At 43.5% G+C, this 27,298-nt stretch overlaps 1 protein-coding gene across 1 annotated transcript in view; it reads right to left on the bottom strand.

The window, feature by feature from the left end:
• SLC22A16 (solute carrier family 22 member 16) overlaps positions 1-17,004 on the bottom strand; it is a 49,844-nt gene extending 32,840 nt beyond the window's left edge. The window contains exons 1-2 of the mRNA XM_003935966.4: positions 16,894-17,004; positions 824-1,303 (exon numbers count right to left, since the gene is read on the bottom strand). Of these exons, the coding sequence (XP_003936015.1) occupies positions 824-1,303; positions 16,894-16,946 (533 nt within the window). The 5' untranslated portion in view covers positions 16,947-17,004. The remainder of the gene's footprint in view (positions 1-823; positions 1,304-16,893) is intronic.
• Between the last annotated feature and the right edge of the window lie 10,294 nt (positions 17,005-27,298).

Below are 27,298 nucleotides of genomic sequence, written 5' to 3'. Positions count from 1 at the left end.
AATTCATGTTGAAACTTAATCCTCAGTGCAAGAGTATTAAGAGGGGTGGCCTTGGGAGGTGATAAAGTCATGACAGCAGAGCCCTTAGTACCCTCGCAAAGGGACTCAAGGTTGAAGGCACTCTTTTGCCCTTTCATCCTTTCTTCCATGCGAAGACACTGCATTTATCCCCTTCAGAGGATGCAGCAATAAGGCACCATCTTGAAAGCAAACAACAGCTTTTCCAGACAGCAATCCTGCTGGCACCTTGATCTTGGACTTCCCAACTCCCAGAACCATGAGAAATAATTTTCTATTGTTTGTAAATTACCCCATCTGTGATATTTTGTTACAGCAGCACAGAAAGACTAAAAGGGGCTGTTATATCAAGCCCATAATTTTACAGTTAAACTGCTTAGAATCAGGCTACTCCTCTTAAAAAGCAAGAGAAGAAAATATTCAAAGTAATAAACAGTATCTATTGAGTGGTTATACATCCAGGGTACTTTTTTCTGTATTAATTGTGCAATAACTCTTTGAAGTAAGTGATATCATTTTCATCACCAGCTTATAGACAAAGATTCTGAAATGCAGATAATTTAGGCAGTTTGCCCAGGGTCCACAGCTAGTAAGTGGTAGAACCAGGATTTGGATTCAGGTATACTGTCTTCAGAGCCTATCCTTATCATTATGCATCACTAAATAATGGATCAGCAAAGAGGTAGGTATTTAGATAGGAAGTATAAAAATGACAAGTTTTAAACATAATTCCCTGTCTCCCAAGAAAACCAGATAGGAAAATAAACCCTCCACTGATGCAACAATCCTAAATATTTCATTTTACCTGTCAGAAAAGTAGCCGAAAGTCACCGATCCCAGTAGGACTCCAAACATAAATAGGGGCTGGATCAGCATTGCAAGCCATTTTCGGTCACAGACCAGGTTCCATTGGGTCACTGCGGTGCTTTTCCATTTGTTCTGGTCATATATGTAGCCATCCACACAAGGAAACTCTTTCTTACTGCCAGTGTATTCATAGTCCAAACTTGATGTATTCTCCCTCTTGCTCCTGCTACACCTTGAGAGCTCCCAGATCTCACCATTCTGCAACTGCACTGCAACATAATCTTTACGGCCTGAAGACAACAGGGCCCCAGAGTCCTCCAAACTCCAGTTAGAGTGATTGTGGAAAACAACCTGACTCACATTGCCTGGGGGCCTACAGACATGATAAGGGGCGACTCCCATGAACACAGAAGCCAAGTAGTGAATACCACAGGAGATGTTCTGGAAGGCACATATTAAATAGAGGACTTTCTGGAATCTGTAAGAGAAGAAAAGCTAAATATTATATCTGGTCTATAGGCTGAAAAAGAACATAAGCAAATTTGAAGGGTCTTTATTATGTTTATCTTAACATATATACAAATAGATAAACAATAGAAATAATTATAGATATATTTATATCTATGGGTTAATGTATTACCTAGTTCCATCTACTGAGAAGGCCTGGAAGCAATGACATCCCAATAACAACAAGCACTCCCATTGCCCAGATCTTAGTTTCTAAATACCATTCTCCAATGAGAGAAGCCAGAAAAAAATGGCTGATTCTAAAACCAGGACAAGAAGAACACAAGATAAGCCTGGAATATCTTATAACACCAGAAAGTAAGGAACTACTCAGAAAACAAAAGGATAGCGGCATACGAAAGGGTCCCAGGTAGCAACCCGAAAAAGTTCCCAATGGCCAGTTGGAAAATGAAACAATTTGAACAACAAAATAAATCACATTGTATATCCCAAAGCATAAAATAAATATACATAAATCCATACTGTGATAGTTAATTTTATGTGTTAACTTGACTGGGTTAAGGGAAGCCCAGATAGGTGGCAAAACATTATTTCTGGTTGTGTCTTTGAGAGTCTCTGGAAGAGATTAGCATATGAATCGGTAGACTGAATTGAGAAGATCACTCTCACAAATTGAGGTGGGCATCATGCAATCACTTGAGGGCTTACACAGAAAAAAAGATGAAGAAAGAGCAAATTTGTTCCCTGCTTGAGCTGGGACATCCATATTCTTCAGCTCTCAAACATCAGAGCTCCTAGTTCTTAGGCTTTGGAATTAGACTAAGACTTACACCAGGCCTTCAGTCTGGGACTGAATTACACCACTAGCTTTCCTGAGTCTCCAGCTTGCAGACAGCAGGTCCTGAGACTTCTCAGCCTTTATAACCATGTGAGCCAATTCCTATAATAAATCTCGTGTGTGTGTGTGTGTGTGTGTGTGTCCCCTATTGGCTCTCTTTCTCTGGAGAAGCCTGACAAATACAATACAGCATACTCATATAAATAAATGAATGAAAAAATAAAAGGGGGAGAAGAGACCAATTTATTTCTTACATTAGAATTTCAATTACTATCTGTAGACACTCCCTCTCTCCAGGAAGCAGAGTTTGATTCTTGCAATTTACTCCTAAAGGGCGGGCTAGACTTACTGACTTGCTTCTAAAGAACAAAGTAGGAAAATAGGAAAAATAGTAAGTTTACAATGGGGAAACCTGAAAACTTGGCAAACACTGATGTCACCAAGCGATGAAGGTTAACGTCCCCAGTGACGTCATGTGGATATGCTGTAACTCTCTTATGATCTGATGCAAAGGGTATTTCATCTCTGTTGTTTTCTTTCCAAAAACTGTACTCGTATTTTAATAATTTTTAAAAGATCCCCAAATTGGGCATCATCTACAGGTTACCTGACCAATATACCTAAAGACTGTCAAGGTCATAAAAAATAAAGAGACTGAGAAGCTGCTACAGACGATTAAAAGCAGTGTGGGGCTCCGGACTGGATCCCAGAGCAGGAAGAGGACACTTGGAAAAACTGGTGACATTCAAATGAAGTATACAGTTAGTTAATAGTAACATATTAATATCAGTTTCTTAGTTTTGACAAATATGTTATAGTAATGTAAGATGTTAACAATGGGGGAAACTGGGTGAGGGTCATATGGGGACTCTGTTCTATCTGTGTAACTTTTCCATAAATCTAAAATTATCCAAAAATAAAAAGTTTATTTAAAAACTTTTTAAAAATACAGTCTCCAAATTTATAAACAACCAAAATATGTCAAACCAACAGTGACATATTTTCTGAAATAAAAAACTGCCTCATAAGGACAGTTATGCCCACAGGACAGCAGGATAGACCAGATAAAATTTGGAATGCCCCACAGAATCCCAAGCCCTGAAATTAAGAGGCATAGCAGACCTTTGAGCAGGTGACTTAATTATTTGGATTGAAAACAGAATCAGTTCAGACAATCACCAACATTGCTATAAAACCATTAAAATAGGAGGTAGGAGACAGGTCCTGTCAGATCAAATTGAGGTCAAATGGTACCACTCACACATGTGATCTCCATCGCCCTTCCTCCTTTGCAGACCTGCCCACCCTTCTGCATCCTGATGCTCTCTCTCACTGGAAGGTGCTTCTGACCATCCCTCAGCTCAGCAGTTCTCACACTTTTTGGTCTCAGGAGGCTTTATATTTTTACAAATTTTGAGGATTCCAAAAGGCCTTTCCTTATGTGGGTCATATTTATCACTATTTATGTATTAGAAATTAAAATGAAAAAAGAGCAGAGGAAAGAGAGCCAGGCTCTGCCAGGGAGATCACGGGAAGAAGCTGGGACAGAGAAAAGGAAAACAGCAAGAATCTGGCAGACACTGACCCCTGAGGAGCCTGGAGTCCTACAGAAAGGGTAGGTGAGGGTGCATCTCTTCTCACCCGTAACAAACTGCTGACTGCCATATTGTGGGAGAGCCCCTCTGCCTTCGTGACACCGGGCAATGCTGTCAGTGGTGATTTGGGAACTTCCTGGGAATAGAGTACCAGGTGATCAACTCATGCAGGTGTGCTGGCACTCCCCTCAGGCCTGAACTGAGATGGGTGGGCACTATACTGGTTGTACACCTGTTCTGAGCCACTGCCCTGTCCAAGCAACCTCAGCCTTTGTGATGTTGTATCACCAGATCCCCCAGAAACATACACCACAACCAGTCTGACTTTGGCAACCATGGGGGACTGGTAGGACCCTGAGGAGCTGCAGGAACCCCAGAAATCTAGCCCTTGGTGCAGGTTGCTTCTAGGAGAGGGGGAGCACAGCCCACCAAAGTGTCCCTTGGGACAAAAAAAAAAAAATGTAGACACAGCACCAATCTCTGAAGGGAACAGTAGCAGTAGCTGGGAAGGGACATGGAGAGGGGACCATCTCCTGCTTCACCCATTCTCTGTTGCAGATTTAGAGAGGCTTTCCCTGCTGGGAGCAGGCACTGGTGCAGTTGAAGAAAGGCTTTCTAGCACTTTTCACAGTGGCTGCACCCCCAATGTAAGTGAGGCACAGTACTTCCTGGGCTTTCAGAAAAGGCAGGACCCCATCTCCCCCTCCCTACACAAAGTAGCAATGTCCCTGCAACAGAGGACAGACAAGCCACAGAGCTGACTGCTCTGGCCTGGGGAAAGAGGCTCTGACCCGAGGCCATTTTGGTGGTAGCCACAACGGAAGCATTCTCACAGACCTGGGAAGCAGCCAGGAGCCACAGGACAGTGTTTATATGAACTGAGGGTCATAAGCACTGCAAAAGGAGCATGAGAGGCAGTGGATTGTGTTCCTGCCTGCCCAGGATGAGGAGCTGGTACAGCCCTCTCATGACACCCACCCCTAAGACCTCAGCACCCCCATCAAGACAGGGGCTTCCACTCATCATCAAACAACCCGACGGTGAGGTACCTCTTACCCTTAAGCATCACTTACTGGACTAGAGACTGAACCGCATCATCAAACAAAAAACCTGCTGTCAGAAAAGCACAGTGCTAGTGTATGAGACAAGCTTCCTGAGACCTCCATACTCCTAGCCCTACAGAAGATAGTGTTTCAACTCATACACCCTATACATCACTACAACAAGCAGCATCTGGGAAAGCCACCACACGAATGATATCCATAACCAAGGAACCCACATGGACCTTTGGCCCCCTGAAAGCACCCAGAAACAAGCCAGACAATCATACACAATATATACTACAGTCACATCCTCAAAGGAAAAAAGAATATAAAATTTAAAAGCCTCATTCAAATGTCAGCAAATTCAAAAGTAGGAAGCAACAGCTCTATATTTGCCTGTTTTCACACTGCTGATAAAGACGTACTGAGACTGGGCAATTTACAAAAGAAAGAGGTTTATTGGACTTCCCCATGGCTGGGGAGGCCTCACAATCATGGCGGAAGGCAAGGAGGAGCAAGTCACATTTCGTGTGGATGGCAGCAGGCAAAGAGAGAGCTTGTGCAGAGAAACTCCCATTTTTAAAACAATCAGATCTAGTGAGACCCATTCACTATCACAAGAACAGCACAGGAATTACCTGCACCCATGATTCAATCATCTCCCACTGTGTCCCTCCCACAACATCATAACGAATGGGGAAAAGTAAAAAGCATTCCTCTTAAGTACTAGAACAAGACAAGGATTTCACTCTCACAACTCCTAAATAGCATAGTACTAGAAGTCCTAAACATAGCAATTAGGGGAGAGAAAGAAACAAAAGGTATCCAAACTGGAAAAGAAGAAGTGAAATTACCTTTGTTCCCTGATAACATGATCTTACACTTAGAAAAATCCTGAAGATTCCTCCAAAAGACTCCTAGACTTGAAAACAACTTCAGTAAAGTTTCAAGATACAAATATGCAAATCAGTTGCATTTCTATTTAACACTCAAGCTGCAAACTAAATCAAAAAGTCAATCCCATTTATTATAGCCACACAAACATACAAAATACCTGGGAATACACTTAACCAAGGAAGTAAAAGACCTCTACACAGAGGACTAATGAAAGAAATCAGAAATGATATAAAAAATGAAAAAACATCCCATGCTCATGGATTAAAAGAATCAATATCACTTAAATGACCATACTTCCCAAGACAATCTACAAATTCAATGTAATTCCTATTGAATTAGCATCATTTTTCACAGAATTAGAAAAAACTTTTCTAAAATTCACATGGAACCAAAAAAGAGCCCAAATAGCCAAAGAAATCCTAGAGCAAAGCCAGAGGCATCACATTACCTGACTTCAAACTATACTACGAGGCTATAGTAACCAAAACAGCATGGAACTGGTACAGAAATAGACAAGAGGCCGATGGAACAAAACAGAGAATCCAGAAATAGACACACCTACAACCAACGGATTGTCAACCAAATCAACAAAAATAAGCAACAGGAAAAGGACTCCTTATTCAGTAAATGTGCTGGGAAAACTGGCTAGCTACATGCAGAAGAATGAAACTGGATTCCTGTCTCTCACCATATAAAAAAATTAACTCAGGAGTAATTAAAGGCCTAAATGTAAGACCTGAAACTCTGAAAGTCCTAGAAGATAACCTAGAAAAAACTCTTTTGGACAGTAGCCTAGGCAAATAATTTATGACCAAGTCCTCAAAGGCAAATGCAATAAAACCAAGAAGAGACAAATGAGATTTATTAAACTAAAAAGCTTCTGCACAGCAAAAGAAACAATCGATAGGGTATATAACCTATAGAACGGGAAAAATACTTGCAAACCAAACTATGCATCCAACAAAGAGCTAACATCCAGAATCCATAAGGAACTCAAACAAATTAATACAAAAAAAAAAAATTAAAAAGTGGGCAAAAGACATAAAAAGACATTTCCAAAAGAAGACATACAAGCAGCCAACAAATAGGAAAAAATGCTCAATATCACTAATCATCAGAGAAACGCAAATCAAGCCCACAATGAGATATCATCTCATATCATTCAGAATAGCTATTATTAAAAAGTCAAAAATAAAAGATATTGGTGAGGCTGTGGAGAAAAGGGAACACTTAAACACTGTTAGTGAAAATATAAATTAGTACAACCCCTATGGAAAACATTATCGAGACTGCTCAAAGGACTAAAAATAATTGATCCAGCAATCCCACTACTGGGTATTTACCCAAAGGAAAAGAAATCGTTATGTCAAAAAGGCACCTGCACTTGACTCTTTTTCACAGCACTATTCACAATTGCAAAGCCAAGGAATCAACCTAAGTGTCCATTGATGGTTAACCCGTTAAAGAAAATGTGGTATATACACACCATGGAATACTATGCTGCCATAAAAAAGAATGGAATCATGTCCTTTCTAGTAACATGGATGGAGCTGGAAAATCCAAAGTGAAATAACTCAGAAACGGAAAACTAAACACCATATGTTCTCACTTACAAGTGGGAGCTAAACCGTACGTACACCTAGATACAAAGATGGAAATGACAGATACTGGGGACTCCAAAAGAAGGAAGAGAGGGAACAAGGATGAGGGTTGAAAAATTACCTATTGGGCACAATGTTCACTATTCGTGTGAGGGGTTCACTGGAAGCCCAGACCTCACCATTACACAGTATACTCATGTAACGAACCCATACACATACCCTTGAATCTAAAACAAAATAACAAAAATAAAAATAAATGCAATTCCTAAGGCAAAAAAAGGGGGCTGGAAATGGAGAAATTTTCAAATGTTTACTAATCCATTTAAATATAATAAACTCATTATATATTAACATTAACATATAGCTATAGCTATCCAAACAAAATGAAACAAAATTAGTAAGAAGAGTGGCACTGTTCCAGTTAACATGTGCATTAACAGAAGACAGCTGGTTTCCCTTGTCTGTGTCTGCATTCAATTTGATGCGTCACCATCATCCGGCCTCTGGAAAACTCTACCGTACTTTCATGAGAGAATGAGAGTTTTTAAAAAGACAGCTAATATCTTAGTATTGCTAGGAAAAAGTTTTGCCCTTGCGGACTTCAGAGACCTACAAGAATTCTCGTGTTGTGAGAACTGCTGGTCTAGCCCGTTCCTCTCCTGCTCCTCTCTCTCCATGCTATTTTCCCTCCAACCTAAATGCCGATTTTCAGTCTCTTTATCCTTCACTGCCAGTTTCTCTCAGTCCCATCTTTTTACTTGCCTCCCTCTTTCCCACTCTCATTTATGCGTTTTTCTAACCCCCAATTTTTCCTTCTATGATCACAATATGCAACTGAAGTACCGTTCTGTTATTTATGTTGATTTTTTTTAAAGAACACCAGGCAACTGTTTTCTATTTCTCTACCAAACCAACAACAGAAGCCCTGTAAAAGGTTGAGTTAAAGTCTCATCAGAGCAGAAACTGTACTTCAGTCACTTGAGTGTCTCCTGTAGCACCCATTCACAGTGGCTATAGAATGCTGGAGAATACCTTGGGCTGAAAATGAGCAGCGCTGAAATTGACTCATGCTCAGTACCCTGGTAAAGAGAGATGTTCAATAGGCCAGTGTATCCAAAACTTTAGCCTTGGTTTTCCACCAGTTAAATTTTAAAAAGTGTGTGTGTGCACAGATGTGTATGCAGACATACGAAGTGAACATATAATCACATATTCACAGAATGCTAAATTAACATATTATATATATTGAAATATAAATTTCCATTTGTACATCTTGACTTGTGCACACACATTCATATATAAAATGGGTGTTCTTTGGTGGCACTCCAAGAGATCATCTCAACCCTCCACTGGTGAACACACCCCACTTTGGAGGCTATTGCAACCTAGTGACCCCTCCGAGTCCACACAGATAACTGCTAGGTTGGCACATGGCCACCATTCCTCACTTCTCATAGAACCTCATGTAGATAGATAATAGGTTAAATGGAGTGAATTTCAAGTCTTGCAGCTATCAGGACACCACAGGCTGGTCATGTTGGCCACAGTTTCAAAACTGAACTCCTTCTATGGCATTGGCCCTGGTAGCTAGCTAGTCCACGAAAGAAAAATACAAAGCAAAACGCAGGAAGTAAGTAGTGTTCTTCTAGCTCCAGAATGAGAGAAAGCACACTAATTACTATTCTCAGGGTCTCTTTGAGATGAGCAGCCAAGAGAAGAGCTTGAAGCCCCAGTACTTGATGGGCTAATGGGAGCTAGCTCTGTTTTTCCAGAAAATATTAATATGTCCCTGCTAGTAGCAAAATGATCAGAAATCAGACTGGGCATGGTGGCTCATGCCTATAATCTCAGCACTTTGGGAGGTCAAGGCAGGTGGATCACCTGAGGTCAGGAGTTCAAGACAAGCCTGACCGACATGGGGAAACTCCATCTCTACTAAAAATACCAAAAACTAGCCAAGCATGGTGGCATGTGCCTGTAGTTCTAGCTACTCATGAGGCTGAGGCAGGAGAATTGCTTGAATCTGGGATGCGGAGGTTGTAGTGGGCCGAGATCACACCACTGCACTCCAGCCTGGGTGAGCGAGGGAGCGAGACTGTCTCTAAATAAATAAATAAATAAATAAATAAATATAAATCAGGATCTTGGATTGAAGCAGTGGTGCTGACCCTCATCCCGCAGGTCAGACTCCCTCACTCCCAGCCCCTGCCCTGGCTGCCTGACAGATCCTTGGGGTCGCTATACTGCCTGTGGCCTCATGAAGTGAGAACCTGGCATGGCTGATGAGTCACCCGCCCCTAGGCAGCAGGCTTGTCAGTTCAGGAGGTATTTCTTCCTTTCCTGGCATTTTCTCAGGAAGCATCTTCCAGCCAATAAGAATGGCTCTCTTACCCTACAGCGCCATCCCGTCTGTTTCTATTGCACGGGTTCTACACGGGCCTCATCTTACACAGCTGAAGTCAATTCTCCCCTCTCCACTCTACTCTGCTCACACCTGCCTGTGCTGCACATAGCAGCTCATTCAGCATTGTCCGGGTCACTGTGCATATTCTAGAATACTAACATCTTAGGCCGGGCAAGGCTGAGGTGTCAGGCGTCAAGGCTGACAAGGTTGAGGTGTCAAGGCTTGATGTCAGGAGTTCGAGACCAGCCTGGCCAACATAGTGAAATCCCTTCTCTACTACAAATACAAAAATTAACCAGGCACATACGTGGTGGTGTGCACCTGTAATCCCAACTAGTCAGGAGGCTGAGGCAAGAGAATCACTGGAACCCGGGAAGCAAAAGTTGCAATGAGCCAAGATAGTGCCATTGCACTCTATCCTGGGTGACAGAGAGAGATCCTGTCTCAAAAAAATAAAATAAAATAAAATAATACTAACACCTTACATTGGATCATGCGTTAAAGCATGCTCACACTCATTATCTCATTTAATCATCTCAACAAACATCAGAGTTTGTGAGCTTGCTGAACTGTACAGACCAAAAAAATCTTTGCTTAGTGAATCGCTGATGCAATAAAATGGAAAACTTATCTGCTTAAGAAAACAGTTCATATGTACTAATTTTTTGTAAAATCAAGCACCTCTGTGTCTCTGCTTTGCTAAAAGACATTACACTAATGGGTGTCACTGTCTGCTCTTGGTAATACTTAAACTTGACTTCTCTGAAAGTAAACAGTAGTCAACATCACAAAGATATCATCTCTCACAAAGTTAATTTATAAATTTCACGTTCAGCACTGTCTATAACTGCAAAACATCGAAAACTGAAATGTCCATTGGCAGGAGACTGGTTATGGAAATTATGGTGAAAGTAAGATAAAAGTATAGATACTCCTAGGAGATGCCAGAGAGAAAGGGCGGCATGCAGTGTTTAACTAAAGGAGCATTCCTAAGGTCCAAACCAGATTGAGAATCAGCCCATCTTGATCATTACAGTGTGGCTTGTGGTGGACCAGCGTCTACCCGCTAAACACCACAGCAATAAGGGGCATGGGAATCAGGTTCTCTTGAAACTAAATTCTATTGAGGGCCTAAGAGGCATCCTATAATAATAATCCCACATGAATATGATGAGAAATAGAACATAAATCATGTCTGTATGAGACACATATTTATAATTCTTTGACTCCCATCACCGAAATTTCAACTCAGCAAACGACGACACAGCCCCTGCAAACAGCAGACATGGTTAACTTGGCTAAAGTTTACCTGAGGCATTTGGGTTTGTTCCCTGGCTAGTCTCATCACCTGGAGCTGCTCCACCATTGAACAGCTCACATTCTGACCATCACCTCCCACCCTCTTACCTCCCCTGTCCTCGTCCCCATCCTTCCCACTGACCCCATTTCCAGCACCATTCAGACCTCCAGTCTTCAGATCCTACCAGCTTCTTCAGTTTGTTGCTACCTTCCTGGTCTCAGATTTTTCCTTCCTCAGCCACCTGACCCCCACAGTCATCACCAGAACTATTCTCTCTTCCCCGCTCCTTCTCTCTGTCTCTTTTTCTCTTGTACACACACACACACACACACACACACACACACACACACCAACACAGTACCCACTCTGGCAGGCCTCTGAAGCTAGGATTTGTCTTTTCTGCTCCATTCTTAGCAGTTGTGATGCAGGAGGTCTAAAGTGGGGTCAAGGCCTCTACAAGCCTAAGAAGCGTCCTAGGAGATGCAGGTACGGATGAAAACATTGCCCCAGGATATCTAGTTTTCTGGTTTAATCATATAATGATACAAGGTTTGACATTCAAAATATTGGACAATCATTGTGGAGCAACTGGAAAACCAATACACAGCTCGTGAGGGTGTCATTTGTTACAACCACTTTGCAAAATGATCTGGCAGCTGACCACATGCGTGCCCCATGACAGCATCTCCTAGTTATATACCCAGCGAAATGCAGGCACAAGTAAAGCCACATACCACAAAACAAGGTTTCAGTCAATGAATGGCCACATCCACAAGAGTGGTGCCACAAGATAATATTAATACCATATTTTTACTGTATGCTTTCCATGTTTAAGTACACAAATACTTCCCATCGTGTTACAACTGCCTATAGTATTCAGTACAATCACATGCTGTGCAGGTTTGTAGTCTGGGAACAGTGGGCTACGCCACAGAGCCTAGGTGTGTAGCAGGCTGCACCATCTAGGTTTGTGTAAGTACAGCCTGTGATGTTCATACAGCAACAAAATCACCTAACAATGCATTTCTGGGAAGTATCTCTGTCGTTAAGCAACACAATAACCGTACCCTAAAAGACATATGCAAGAAAGGCAAATTATAATACGCCCAACTTGGAGAGAGTCTAGACGTCTGTTGACAGTAAATGAATAAACTGTAGAATATTCATGCCATTAAATAATATGTAGCTATGAAAACTGACCAACTAATGTGACACACAATATGGGATCTCACACACACAGTGTGGAACAAAAGAAGCCAAAGAGCACGTGCTTTTTACCCCACTTATGTAACGTTTAGTATGGTTGATGTAGGGACGATAGTGAGCTTGGGGAACAGGGACGGAGGGAAGAGATGACTTGGGCAGGTGTAACACGGGTGCGTTCACTGTATGACGATTCATTGGCTCGTAGATTATGGTGCACACTTCTCTGCATATATGTAATATATCAATTTAAAAGTTTTCTATCTACAGGGCCCAGGGAGAGGGAAAAGTATTCAGCAACACCCCTGCCGAGGAACAGCTGGTGCCAAGCCATGCCTAATCTGTCCACAAGGCGCCTGCCAGCTGGACTGCAGCCCTGGGTGGCCACCTGATCCACATTGACAAGGGGGCATTTTTCCTGAGCAACAGAGTATCTACCCACCTTCCCACTGGATGTCTCCACCTGGAATTCCCACAAGGAACTCAAGGTAAAGCAATCTCAAACTGAACTCTATATCTAGCCCTGCCCCGCCTGGAGGGTAACCTTCTGACTTTAGGGTACCATCACCCACATAAACTAGAAATCTGGGGCAAGGGACATGGGGTGGGCTAGGAGGGGCATGTGGTCCCTTTCGCTTCTCCTTCATGTCTTAGGGCCAAGAGGTCCCATCGACTCCACCTGCTGGCCCTGTCCTGTCCTCCCTGGCCAGGCTCCCACTGTGCAGACCCCTTTCTCTCTCACCTGGGCTCTTACGGGGTCCTCACTGGCCCCCTTGCCCCACTCGATACCAAACTCTGCAGCATGACATACAGAAACACTCGTGGAGATGACTGTGACCTCCTACCTCTCTGACTCTCATATTTTGTACCCCAGAAATAATAAACCACTAAGTGGCCCCCAAGCAAGCCATGCTAGTTCACACAAATATGCTTTCCATGTGCTAGAAAAGTCCTAAGCATTCCTTCAATTCTAACTCCCCTTTCCTTTTTGCAAGAATAACATCTTGAAAAAACCAAACCCTATTTCTTTAGCAGCCTAGCTTTTTTTTTTTTTTTTTTTTTTTTTTTTTTTTTTTTTTTTTAGATGAGGTCTCACTCTGCCACCCAGGCTGGAGTGCAGTGATGTGATCTCGGCTTACTGCAACCTCTGCCTCCTGGGTTCAAGAAATTCTCCTGCCTTAGCCTCCCAAGTAGCTAGGACTACAGGCACCCGCCACCACGCCCAACTAATTTTTGTATTGTTAGTAGAGATGGGGTTTCATCATATTGGCCAGGCTGGTCTCGAACTCCTGAACTTGTGATCCACCTGCCTCGGCCTCCCAAAGTGGCATCTAGCATTCTAACACATCACTCTCTCCTTTACAAAGATTCTTGGCCCTCAGAAGTGTCATTCATGTACCCAACCTAAGGGTCCACCAGGACAACAGGCTTATAGATACAACACACTAATGTAAAAAGAATCATACAAACATAATCAGCAGAAAACCCAGAGGTGAGGAAAAGCAAGGGCAGCCAGAAGCCCCAGGTAGTGGACCCATGCAATCTGGGTGACAGATGAAGAAAACTGCTTTCAGTCCTAGATTATATCATTCTGCATAAAAGCGTAACTGATGGAGCCCATTGTGGTTAAGAGGATGGACTCTGGAGCCAGACTGCCAAGGTTTGATCTTGGCCCTGTTACTTACCACCAGGGACCATGAGCAAGACCCTTATCCTTTCTGTGCCTTGGTTTCCTCATCTGAACAATGGGCTTTGTGGGAATGAAATGAGTTAACACTTGGAAAGCACACCATAGCTGTATCTAAGTGGTAGCTGTTAGGATGTTCATATGCTGAAGTCAAAAAAGAAGAGCCAGCAAAGCTCTATATCTCCAAAAACAAAACCTACCTCTACCCATCAGTGAAGGTCTCCCACAGGCTCCACATTCCAACTCTCAGCTTTTAAACTGTCTCTCCTTTTATCCTGGGACAACTAAGTTAGGGATCCAGGTTCAGACTCTCCCAGTACAGATGCCTGAATCTCAGTCTCCTCAATTTCCTTTCATAGGGGGCTTATGCTGTGAAGTTTATGGAAATATGATATGGTTTCAGAACCAATCTTGGAATGCTGTTTTAATTCTTCTCAGGTATCCTGTTTTCCCCTCTTCAAGGTGACTACAGTAGTGCTTCCTTACTCTAGAAATGACCAATGAGAAATGAGAGGAAAACAGGGTTCTGTATTTTAGGGGTCCCCAAGTCCCAGGCCATAGGTCAGTACCAGTCCGTGGCCTGTTAGAAGCTGGGCCACACAGCAGGAGGTGAGCGGCGGCCACCCAGCATTACTTCCTAAGCTTTGACCTCTGTCAGATCAGTGGTGCATTAGATTCTCACGGGAGCATGAACCCCACTGTGAACTGCACATGTGAGGGATCTAGGTTGTATGCTCCCCATGAGAATCTAACTAATTCCTGATGATCTGAGGTGAAACAGGTTCATCCTGAAACCATTCCACCGACCTCACCACAGGTCTGTGGAAAAAATGTCTTCCATAAAATGGTTCCTGGTGCTAAAAAGGTTGGGACCACTGCTCTACTTAACACTTTCACTAGGTTTCCTTAAAGAGAGGAGTAAATAATCATCACAATAACTTCCCTTTCTGTTTATAAAGAATAGAGATCAATTCGAGCAAATACCTGAGAAAAATGGGGTACTGTATTACAGTCATGCTGTCTTCACCCTCTGCCATGTAAGCATTGGTTTGTTACCCTTTTTCCTCCTGTAAGCTGCTTTCACAATCAACCCTGCCCACTAATACGGGAACTCAGGTAACAATGATAGCCGTGACTTACTGAATAGTAAGACTTTTGCATACATTATGGTGGCCAGCTAAGAGCTGTCTCCTCAAACCCATTTGCCCCCTCTTAAGCATGATGAGCTGTCGCCATGGGGAAGTGGCTGCCCCAAGCACAGACAGGGAGCTCCATGCCATGGATGACAGATCTGCCCCACCTGCCTGGGTCCCTGAATGACCTCGTGGAACAGATCCTGCTGTGGGCAGTTACTGGAGAGGTACCAACTTCCAGTTGAGGAATCTGTTTGATAGGGCACCTTAGTCAAACACCAACTAAAATAATTAACTCAGCTAATCCCTAAAAAACACAGGGGAGCTAAGCTGTTAGCACCTCCTACCTCACTGAGTTACTGTGAGGATAAGAAACTGCACATTGAGTCCTCATAGAAACATTTCACTACTCCTCTTTGAAAACATTTGTGCTGCTATTATTAGCTCCATTTTACAGATGAGAAAGTGGTAAATAAGATGCTCAAGACCATATAGTTAATGTGTGGTAGCGCCAGAAGGGAAACTCAGACATCCAACCTTAGAACTTTTAACCTCTGTGCTATTCTGCTTCCAGAAGAATAAAATGAGCTCATACATAAAGGGCCTGGCCCAGCCAAGGGGCCGCTACCTAACCGTGCTCAGGAGTGCATCATGGTTGAGAGCTGCGGAGGTGATGGGCATCCAATGACATCGAATTCTGCCCTGCTAGTATTAGAATTGTGCTTAAGCAGAAACCTTGGTTTTCTCATCTGTGAAACAAGGGTGATACTACCAACATCATAAGGCTGTAGTGAAGATTAAAGGAAGTAACATGTACCAATGGCTTATGACCGAGCCAGGCACAAGGCAGCGCTCAATGATGCAAGCAGCAGAAGGAAGCAGGCAAGAGCTGGGGCTTCCTGCCCCTTTCCTCTGTCCTAACTGTTCCTTTTTGCAGACATTGGGAATCAAAACCAAAATGCCGGCAACCTTCCACCTTGAAGAACAGCACCACATCATCTCTTCACTAAGCCTGATTCCCATTTTCTGCATAGGAAACTGAGACAGAAAGTATCACCAGAATCGCATCAGAGGTACGCAGCAGGCCAGGAATCAGATGCAGCTCCAAGTCTCCGGCCATCACGATACACGGCCCCTCACCCGCCTGCCTCTCCTCTCAAAACACTCTGAGTCACACAGAGGAGCTCGGTACGTGAATGAATGAATGAATGAATGAATGATTTAAAAATTTTAAAATCCATTTGACAATTGAAAAGAGGGTGTACGGAGGTTAAATGTGGTTCCACCATGCGTTGGCTATGGGCCCTTGACCCCGCCAGCTTCAGTTTCCCAATCACGAAAATAAGGATTTGAACACCTCCTTGGCAGGGTCCCTCTGAATTGTGTGTAAGCGCCCGGTATAGTGTACCTGGCACATATTAAGTTTCAATGAACGGCAACCAACTCTGAATAACGGTTGTCCCTGGGGAACACCTGCCAGGCACAGACAGAGACCCTAGGCGGCGCGGGGCGGAACGGGACAGCAAGCAGCCTAGCGAAGTGGCAGCGGATTCGAGAAACCGGCGGCCAGGCACAGGCACCCTCTACGCGTGCGATCCGGTCCCTCCGGGGGTGCCTCCAGCGTCGGCGGCCACGGAGAGCACTCGCCAGGTCCCACCTCCCCGGCAACAGGCGCGCCCCGAGCGAGCCCAGCGCCTCTGCTCACCTGCCAGTTCCCGCTGCCGGTCCTAGGGGCCAAGCCCAGCTCCCGGCCGGCGTCTGGACGCCAGAGTCCCGACTGCGCGGGGGAAGGAGGGAGTGGAGATGTTTTCGGGTCGCGAGCGCCGCGCTAGAACCCCGCCGCAACGGAAAGAAACAGACCCCTCCCGCGTGGCGCCCCCTCCCCACCCCGCCCCCTACCTGCCGTAGTGCCCCACGTGGTCAAAAATCAGCTCGAAGTGGCGGGACCCCATGATGCGGCGGTGCACTGGGCGCGGAGTTATCGGAGCGCCAGGGCCTGAGGGCAGCGCGCCCCGCCCGCCCTGCGCGGAGGGCGCGGGGACCGCCCCGAACCTCCCCCCCCGGCCTCCTGCGCTCCCCGCGAGTCCCCAGTGCTCGGAACCAGCGCGAGGCTGGACTCTGTTCCTCCCTCCGTCGCTCGGCCTCTTCGTCCCCCCAAGTATCTTCGGCTTCTTCCTGCCTCCTCCCCAGGCGATGTGGTCCCCGAATCCCGCGGTCCCAGGGTGCCCACCGCCCAAGCCCCGCCGCTCCCCCGCCCGCCCCGCTGCCCAGCCTGGCTCTTGACACCGCGTCCCGCGGGGTCGCCACGCTCGAGGGAAGCCCCGACGCCTCGGAAAAGTTGTCACCGAGAAAAAGCCCAGGATGGGAATGCAAAGGCCAGGCTCGGTCTGGGGGCCGCAAGAACGTCCGGCCTTCAGCTTGATGCCCCTCACAACCGTGGCTCTCAAACTTTCATGCCTAAGAATCTACTGTAGTACTTGGTTTAAAAGGTACATTTAGGCCGGTGCGGCGGCTCAGGCTTGTAATTCAGCGCTTTGGGAGGCTGAGGCGGGAGGATTGCTTGGAGCCCAGGAGTTTGAGACCAGCCTGGGCAACGTATAGCGAAACCTATATGTTTCTAGACTCCATCCCGGATCATGCAGCCTACCTAGGATACAGAAATCTGATTTTTAATAAGCAGACCACGTCATTCCCAGCCTTTAGAGTGGACAGAGGTTTGGCACATAGCCAATCCAAGCAGAGGGTGATCTTCCTTCTGGAAGGTAGCAGGTGCATGAAATTCAGGGAAGAAAGGTCAGCGGCGGGTCCGCACCCTGAAGCAGAAAGCCGGTTTCCAGCTACATCCACAGCGAGAGTTGCCTTCTCTAGTCAGCCTGCCTGCCTAGTCACTGGCTGCACTGTTAGTGTGCTACTTACTCCACGCTATAAGACCACTAGACCTTGAGCTCCCAGAGAACAGGGATGCATTCTCTTGGTCACTTTGGTAGCCTCAGTTCCAGAGCAAATGCCCTCTCTTTGAATTTCTCCACCTCATCCTTAAAATCTGAGCTCACGTATCGCTTTCTCAGAGAAGTCCAACAGTTTGAGGGCCAGGACAGAGGTCGGCCAGAGCAGAGCGTCATGAGTGGGTGCGATGGCTCCGAAAAGCGCCAGAATCTTGCAAGGCTGTATCAAACATTTTGCTTTGACCAAAGGACAAAGGGAACTCCCTGTAAACAGTCTTAGAACAGAAGAGTGACAAGAGCAAAATCGTACTTGAATAATATTTGAAAGAGAGGAAAGTCCATTTCCCAAAGCGCTTCCCTCCCTCCCCTACTTGTCACAGAGCCTGTAATAACACCATTAAAGATTGACTTATTTTTCTTATGCACAATCCTCTCTAGACATTCTCTTCTGAAACATAAATACTCCTGGAAGGACTAATCCCTTAAGTGATAAGCAACTTAGAGTGGGTTTTTGAATTAGGTAGTTTCCTGCTAACAAGAGAGATGTAAGAAAGCCTAAGTTCTTCAGGTGAGGAATGCTGGACGGATACCAGTGGGGGGAAGATGAGAGGGTAGTGAGGAGTGGTGGTGTCACGGGCTGAGTCTAGGAGGAAAGGTGGGGCCCATGGGAGCCAGTCAAAATGCCATATTGCTTCAAAGCACCAAAGGGAGAGTTACCAGGAAAATATATGGAGAAACTGAACTTTGATATGAACACTATTCTAATTACACCAGATAGAAATGCCACGACATGGCCGGGCGCGGTGGCTCAAGCCTGTAATCCCAGCACTTTGGGAGGCCGAGGCGGGTGGATCACGAGATCAAGAGATCGAGACCATCCTGGTCAACATGGTGAAACCCCGTCTCTACTAAAAATATAAAAAAATTAGCTGGGCATGGTGATGCACGCCTGTAGTCCCAGCTACTTGGGAGGCTGAGGCAGGAGAATTGCTTGAATCCAGGAGACGGAGGTTGCGGTGAGCCGAGATCGCGCCATTGCACTCCAGCCTGGGTAACAAGAGTGAAACTCCGTCTCAAAAAAAAAAAAAAAAAAGAAAAAGAAAAGAAATGCCACGACATGGATAAAATAGACAAATTCCTTGAAAAATACAATCTCAGAACACTCAAGAAGAAATAGCCAGAATAGGCCTTCATCTGTTAAAGAAATTAAATATGCAGTTAAAAACCTTCCGAGATAGTTTGGATGTTTGTCTCCTCCAATTCTCGTGTTGAAATGCAGTCCCCAGTGTTGGGGGCGGGGCCTGATGGGAGGTGTTTGGAGCATGGAACCTTCATGAATGCCTTCGTGCCATCCTCCCCAGTAATGAGTTCTCAGTTATGAGTTCACACAAGATCTGGTTGTTTGAAAGAGTCTTGAACTTCCTTCCCCTTTTCTCTTACTCTTTCTCTCACCATGTGACTCACAGGCACTGCTTCATCTTCTGCCATGACTGGAAGCTTCCTGAGGCCCTCATCAGAACCAGATGCTGGCACTATGCTTTATGTACAGCCTGCAGAACCATGAGCCAAATAAGTCTCCTTTCTTTACAAATTATCCAGTCTCAGGTATTACTTTATAGCAATGCAAACAGACTGACACATTTTTCCACAAAGAAAACCCCAGGGTTGGCAGGTTGCAGTGGCTCACACCTGTAATACTAACACTTTGGGAGGCTGAGGCAGGAGGCTCTCTTGAGCCAAGGAGTTTGAAATCAGCCTGGACAACACTGTGAAAACTTATCTCTATAAAAAATACATAAAGTTTGGCCAGGCATGGTGGTGCATGCCTGTAATCCTAGCTACTTGGGAGGCTGAGGTGAGAGGATTGTTTGAGCCTGGAAGGTCAAGGCTGCAATGAACCACGATTGGGCCACCACACTCCAGTCTGGGTGACAGAGTGAGACCCTGCCTCAAAAAAAAAGAAAAAGGAAATGAAACGAAAGAAAACCTCAGGGTCAAATATTTAAAATAGAAATAATACTGATTCTGCACAAACTGTTCAAGGAAGTTGAAGAGAAGGAGATACCTCCCAAATCACTGAATGGTCCAGCATTACTCTGATATCAAAACCAGGTAAGACATTATAAGACAAGAAAAGTATACACCAATATACCTATATGAATATAGATGCAATAATTCTTGACAACATTTTAGCAAATTGGATGTCTCTTTATATTTTAAAAGGACAATACATCATGAACACATGAGATTTATCAAAAGAATGCAAGAGTGGCCGGGCATGGTGGCTCAAGCCTGTAATCCCAGCACGAGGTCAAGAGATCGAGACCTTCCTGGTCAACAAGGTGAAACCCCGTCTCTACTAAAAATACAAAAATTAGCTGGGCATGGTGGTACGTGCCTGTAATCCCAGCTACTCAGGAGGCTGAGACAGGAGAATTGCCTGAACCCAGGAGGCGGAGGTTGCGGTGAGCCGAGATCGCACCATTGCATTCCAGCCTGGGTAACAAGAGCGAAACTCCGTCTCAAAAAGAAAAAAAGAATGCAAGAGTGATTTAACATCCAAAAATCAAGCAATATAAATTACCATACTAACAGACCATATGAAAAACATATGATCATCCTAATCAATGCAAAAAAAAAAAAAAAAGCATTTGAGAGAAGCCAGCACCTTTTCATAATAAAAGCACTGAACAAAAAATAGAAGGGAATTATATCCATCTCATAAAGGGCATCGGGAAAAAAACCCCATAGCTAGCAGTATACTTCATGTGGAAAACTGTATGTTTTCTCCCCAAGATTGGAACCAGGCAAGGGTGTCTACTCTCATAGCATCTATTCGGCCTCGTATGCAGGTTCTAACTAGAGTGTTTGGTGGGAAAAAGGCATTCAGATTGAAAAGGAAGAAATAAAACTGTATTTATTCACAGGTGACATGTCGTATATATAGAAAATCTGGGCCGGGCGCAGTGGCTCACGCCTGTAATCCCAGCACTTTGGGAGGCCGAGGCGGGTGGATCATGAGGTCAAGAGATCGAGACCATCCTGGTCAACATGGTGAAACCCCGTCTCTACTAAAAATACAAAAATCAGCTGGGCATGGTGGCGCATGCCTGTAGTCCCAGCTACTAGGGAGGCGGAGGCAGGAGAATTGCTTGAACCCAGGAGGCGGAGGTTGCGGTGAGCCGAGATCGTGCCATTGCACTCCAGCCTGGGTAACAAGAGCGAAACTCCGTCTCAAAAAAAAAAAAAAAAAGAAAGAAAAGAAAATCTGATGGAATATACTTTTAATAGCTACTAGAATAAGTGATTTTAGCAAAGTTATAGAATATAAGATTAATATACAATAGTCTACTGTATTTCTATATACTAGTAAGGAACAGTTAGAAATTGGAATTTTTTAAAATACCATTTTCTTTTTTTTTTGAGATAGGGTCTTATTCTGTTACTCTGATAGGCTGGAGGGCAGTAGAATGATCATAGCCCACTGTAGCCTCAACCTCCCTGGCTCAAGTAACCTTCCCACCTCAGCCTCCTAAGCATCTGTGACTTCAGGCATGCACCATAATGCCCAATTAATTTTTTAAATTTTTATTACTTTTGTCTTTTTCCCCCTTTTTCTAGAGAACATGGTCTCACTATATTGCCCAGGCAGGTCTCAAACTCCTGGGCTCAAGCTATACCCCCACCTCTGCCTCCCTAAATGATGGGATTACAGGCATGATCCACTGTGCCCAGCTATTTTTATTTCTTTTGTAGAGAGGAGGTCTCACTATGCTGCCTAAGCTGATCTTGAACTCCTGGACTCGAGCAATCCTCCCACCTCAGCCTCCCAAAGCCATGCTGGGATTACAGGCATAAGCCACTGTGCCCAGCCTAATGTACCATTTTCAATAGCACTAAAAATATACTTAGGGATAAATCTGATAAAATGTGCAAGATCTGTACACTGAAAACTAGGTATGAACATGTATTGTACAACTTTCCCTTGAACATGTGTTTGTGAAATTAATCCATATTGATACATGCGGCTCCAATCAATTCTTTTTCATTGCTACATAATAATTCATTGTTCCGATAAATCACAATTTACTTAACCATTTTCTTATTGATGGACAGACAGGTTATAGCCAAAATTTTACAACAGCAACACTGCTATAAACTGTCCCTCTGTACATATTTGCGAGTATGCACAATACTCACAAATAGTGTGATATACCTTAGAAAAATACCTTAGACTAGACATACCTTAGAAAAACTTAAAATACTAAATATTGCCAAATTGCTTTCTAAAGTGATTACACCAATTTACCTTCCAATTAAAAGAGTATTAAAGTTCTAATTTTCCCACAACTTAGTTAATACTTGGATCATCAAACTCTTAAAGACTAGTCCATTTGAGAGATGTGAAATAGTATTACATTGGGATATTAATTTGCATTTCCCTAATTAGTAGTTAGGTTTTACATCTTTTCTTTTTTTTTTTTTTTTTGAGACGGAGTTTCGCTCTTGTTACCCAGGCTGGAGTGCAATGGCACGATCTCGGCTCACCGCAACCTCCGCCTCCTGGGTTCAGGCAATTCTCCTGCCTCAGCCTCCTGAGTAGCTGGGATTACAGGCACGTGCCATATGCCCAGCTAATTTTTTGTATTTTTAGTAGAGATGGGGTTTCACCATGTTGACCAGGATAGTCTCGATCTCTTGACCTCGTGATCCACCCGCCTCGGCCTCCCAAAGTGCTGGGATTACAGGCTTGAGCCACCGCGCCCGGCCGGTTTTACATCTTTTCTTATGTTCATTGATCATTTGAGTTTTCTCTACTGATAATTGTTTATTCATATTTTCTGAACCTTTTTCCATTGGGTTATTTTTATTTATATTGATTTGTAAGTGTTCTTTGCAGAATCTGGATACCCATCTTTTGTCAGTTATGTGTCATGACTAATTGTATTTTTGATGTCTTTAATGTGTCCTTTAACAATCAAAAGTGTTTTTTTTATTTTAATGGTGCCAAATTCATAAATATTTTCCTTTAAGGTTTATGATTTTGTGTCTTATTTTAAATGTTTTTCATTACCATGAGGCCACAAAAATATTCTCTTCTATTTTTTTCTAAAAGTCTGTATTAGTTCATTTTCACTTTGCTATAAATAAATACCTGGGAAGGGGTAATTTACAAAGAAAAAAATTTTAATTGGTTCTCTGTTCTGGAGGCTGTACAAGAAGCATGGTGCTGGCATCTGCTCAGCTTCTGGGGAAGCCTCGGGAAAATTATAATCATGGCAGAAGGCAAAGGCGAAGCAGGCATGTCACATGGCCGAGTGAAGCAAGAGAGGTAAGGAGGGGATACACACTTTTACATGTCCAGATCTCACAGTAACTCACTCATTATCATGGAGAATGGCACCAAGAGGTTGGCACTAAACCATTCATGAGAAATTCACCTCCATGATCCAATCACCTCCCACCAGGCTCCCCTCCAACATAGGGGACTAAAATTTGACATGAGATTTGGGCAGGGACACAGATCCAAACCATATCAAAGTCTTAAATCCACTGGAACAGATTGATTTGTTTGAGGTAGAGATCCAGTTTTGGTTTTTTCTCATATAAATGACAAATGGTACCAGCACCATTTATTGACTATTCCCTCCTTTTGCTGCATTACCTCCTCTGCCATCTATAAAGTTGCTATTTATGTGTGGGTTTATTCTGGAATCTGTAACTCTGTTCCGTTGGCCTACTTAATTACCCCGGTGCCCGTATGTCTTTATTATTATAGCTTTAAACAATTTACTTCAATCAGTCTTTCACCCTTCATACTCCAAAATAGCTCTTATCACAATCACCATGATCTCCATGTTGCCAAATTTAAGTGTTAATTCTTAATCCTTATTTTACTCAATCTCCACTGTTAGATAATAATTATTTCAAAAAGTAAAATCATAACTCACATGCAAATACAAAATGAACACATGTAAATAACTTTATTTTACTTGCTAATGAGGGAACCAGTAACATGTTACAACCAGTTTAAAGAAGTTAATGAACCTCACAAACAAAAGCAAAAAGGAATGCTATTATAAATTTACAAATACAGTCACACACTGCAAAACAACGTCTCGGTCAACAACGGACCCCATATACGTTGGTATTCCCATAGGTTACAATGGAGCTGAAAAATTTCTGTTGCCTTGTAACATCATAGCTGTTCTAATATCATAGCACAATGCATTACTCACAAATCTACCATGATGCCAGTTGTATAAACGCATAGCACAATTATATACAATGCATAGGACTTCATAATGATAATAAACAATTGTATACTAGTTTATGTATTTACTATACTATCATCATTATTTTAGAGTGTACTCACTGAACTTATAAAACAAAAAAAGTTGGCTGTAGGCTGGGCACAGTGGCTCACACCTGTAATCCCAGCACTTTGGGAGGCCGAGGGAGGTGGATCACCTGTGGTCGGGATTTCAAGACCAGTATGACCAACTTGGAGAAACCCCCCATCTCTACTAAAAATGCAAAATTAGCCGGGTGTGGTGGTGCATGCCTGTAATCCCAGCTACTCAGAAGCCTGAGGCGGAAGAATTGCTTGAACGCAGGAGGCGGAGGTTGCAGTGGGCCAAGATTGGGCCATTGCATTCCAGCCTGGGCAACAAGAGCGAAACTCTGTCTCAAAAAAAAAAAAAAAAGTTGCGCCGGGCGCAGTGGCTCAAGCCTGTAATCCCAGCACTTTGGGAGGCCGAGGCGGGTGGATCACGAGGTCAAGAGATCGAGACCATCCTGGTCAACATGGTGAAACCCCGTCTCTACTAAAGGTGCAAAAAATTAGCTGGGCATGGTGGCACGTGCCTGTAATCCCAGCTACTCCGGAGGCTGAGGCAGGAGAATTGCCTGAACCCAGGAGGCGGAGGTTGCGGTGAGCCGAGATCGCGCCATTGCACTCCAGCCTGGGTAACAAGAGCGAAACTCCGTCTCAAAAAAAAAAAAAAAAAAAAAAAAAAAAGTTAACTGTAAAACAGCCTAAGACAAGTCCTTCAGGAGGTGCTCCAGAAGATGGCATTGTTGTCATAGGAGATGATAGCCCCATGGGTATTAATGCCCCTGGAGACCTTCCAGTGGGACAAGGAGTAAAACAGGAAGGCAGTGATATTGATAATCCTTACCCTGTCTAGCCTAGGCTAATGTATGTATTTCTGTCTTCATTTTTAACAAAAAAAGTTTAAAGAGTAAAAAAAAAAAAATTAATTTAAAAATAAAGAAGTTTATAAAATAAGGATATAAAGAAAAAATATTTTTGTACAGCCGTACAATGTATTTGTGTTTTAAGCTAACTATTATTAAAGAGTCAACAAGATTGCCAAAATTTAAAAGTTCATAGGATAAAAAATTACAGTAATCTAAGGTTAATTTATTATTGAAAAAAATTCTTCAACTATAGTTAGTGTAGCCTAGATGTACAGTGTTTATAAAAGCTGCAGTCAGGTACAATGATGTCCTAGGCCTTGACATTCACTCTCTCTCACTCACTGGCTCACCCAGAGCAATTTCCAGTCCTGCAAGCTCCATTCCTAGTAAGTGCACTACATACATGTAGCATTTTAAATCTTCTACACCATGTTTTTATGGTGTCTTTTTAATATTTAAATATGTTTAGATGCAGAAATATTCACCATTGTGCTACAATTGCCTACAGTATTCAGTGAAGTAACATTCTGCTTAGGTTGGTAGCCTCGGAGCAATAGACTCTCCTAGAGCGTAGGTGTGTAGTGGGCTACACCATCTAGGTTTGTGTAAGTACACTGTATGACGTTTGCACAATGACAAAATTGCCTAAAAATACCACATTTCTTAGAACATATCCTTGTGGTTAAGGATCACATGATTATAGGTGCAAAGTGGTTTATTCACAGGGCAATTGCATTCTACCAATTCTACCAATGCAACTAATTGCATTGGACTGGACATGATTCGTTTTCATAGACAAGAATCATTTGCATTATATAAGTTTTCTACAACTTACAAAGTTGTAAAATAGCTCAAACACAATGAAAGATGAACATAATCCTAAGGAGTATCTGGACAGAACACTCCATTTTCTTGTCCATTTCAATCTATTTCACAATGTTTATTGGCACCATAATATCGGTTTGTCCTTCTTGAAACATCTTCCATCTCTCATGCCACCCCAATCTCTTCATTTACTTCTTTCTTTGCTGCTTGCTGTATCTCTTTCTCTTAGATCCCTCTCCTCTTCCCAATTTCTAAATGTTGGAGTGCCCCAAGGCTCTGAGTTCTTCTTTTTTCTTTTTACAGTTCTACCTAGGTAATACCACCTAGTCCAAGGGTTGTCAAGCTATAGGCTATGGGCCAAATCTGGCCCACTATCTGCCTTCTAAAATAAAGTTTTATTGGAACATGGTCATGATCATTCATTCACATATTAGCTATGGCTGCTTTCTTATTATAATAGCAGAGTTGAGTGGTTGGAACAGATTGTACGGCCCACAATGCTTAAAACACTTACCATCTGGTTCTTTACAGACAGTCTTAATGGCTTTCAAAACACACATTGATGACTCCCAGATTTTCCTATCCAACCTGATCTCATTCCAGCACTCCAGACTTGTTAACGCCTCTACCTTCTCCACCACACATCCCAAAGCCACATTTCACCATGGCCACCCTCACTCCTGTTCCTCTTCAGAACTTCTCATCTCATTAAATGACAGCCTGTCCCTGAGTTGCTCAGGCCAAAACCCCTTGGCGTGTTTTACTACTCCTCTCTTGGTTTCACACTCCACATCCTTTTCCATTAGAAAATTCTGGTTGCTCTTCATTTATAATAGAACCTGATTCTATTACACTCTCTCTCCCCCAACTGTTCTCCTTGCTTCTTCCCTCACCCTGTAGCAGCAAGTGCTCATCAGAAATAGAATCCAGATCGAGTCCCTCCCTTGCTCAGCAGCTTCCTGTCATGCGCAGAACAAAATGCAAAGTCCGGCCACGGCTCTGGCTGCTTCACTGACCCACCTCCCTACCACTTATTCTCAACTTCTACTCCACTCCAGCCACGCTGGCATCCTTGCTCATCCTCAAAGACAGCCAACACCCACCACCCTAGTCTCTGGATTTTACACGTGCTATTCCCTCTGCCGGAAACTTCTGGTCCTGGAGAGTCACATGGCTCATTTCCTCACTTCGGTCAGGTCACTGTTCTCTGCTCCTCCTAAAATGTCAGTCCTCATCACTCTCTAGCCCCTTACCATGCTACCTTGTTTTGTTTTTCTTCAATGTAATTAAATATGTATTTATATATGTACTACATATATAATATGTGTATT

The sequence above is a fragment of the Saimiri boliviensis genome, chromosome 4 (genome assembly GCF_048565385.1).
Source record: "Saimiri boliviensis isolate mSaiBol1 chromosome 4, mSaiBol1.pri, whole genome shotgun sequence".
NCBI classification, from domain to species: Eukaryota; Metazoa; Chordata; class Mammalia; order Primates; family Cebidae; genus Saimiri; species Saimiri boliviensis.
This window is presented reverse-complemented; position numbering and strand designations above follow the sequence as displayed.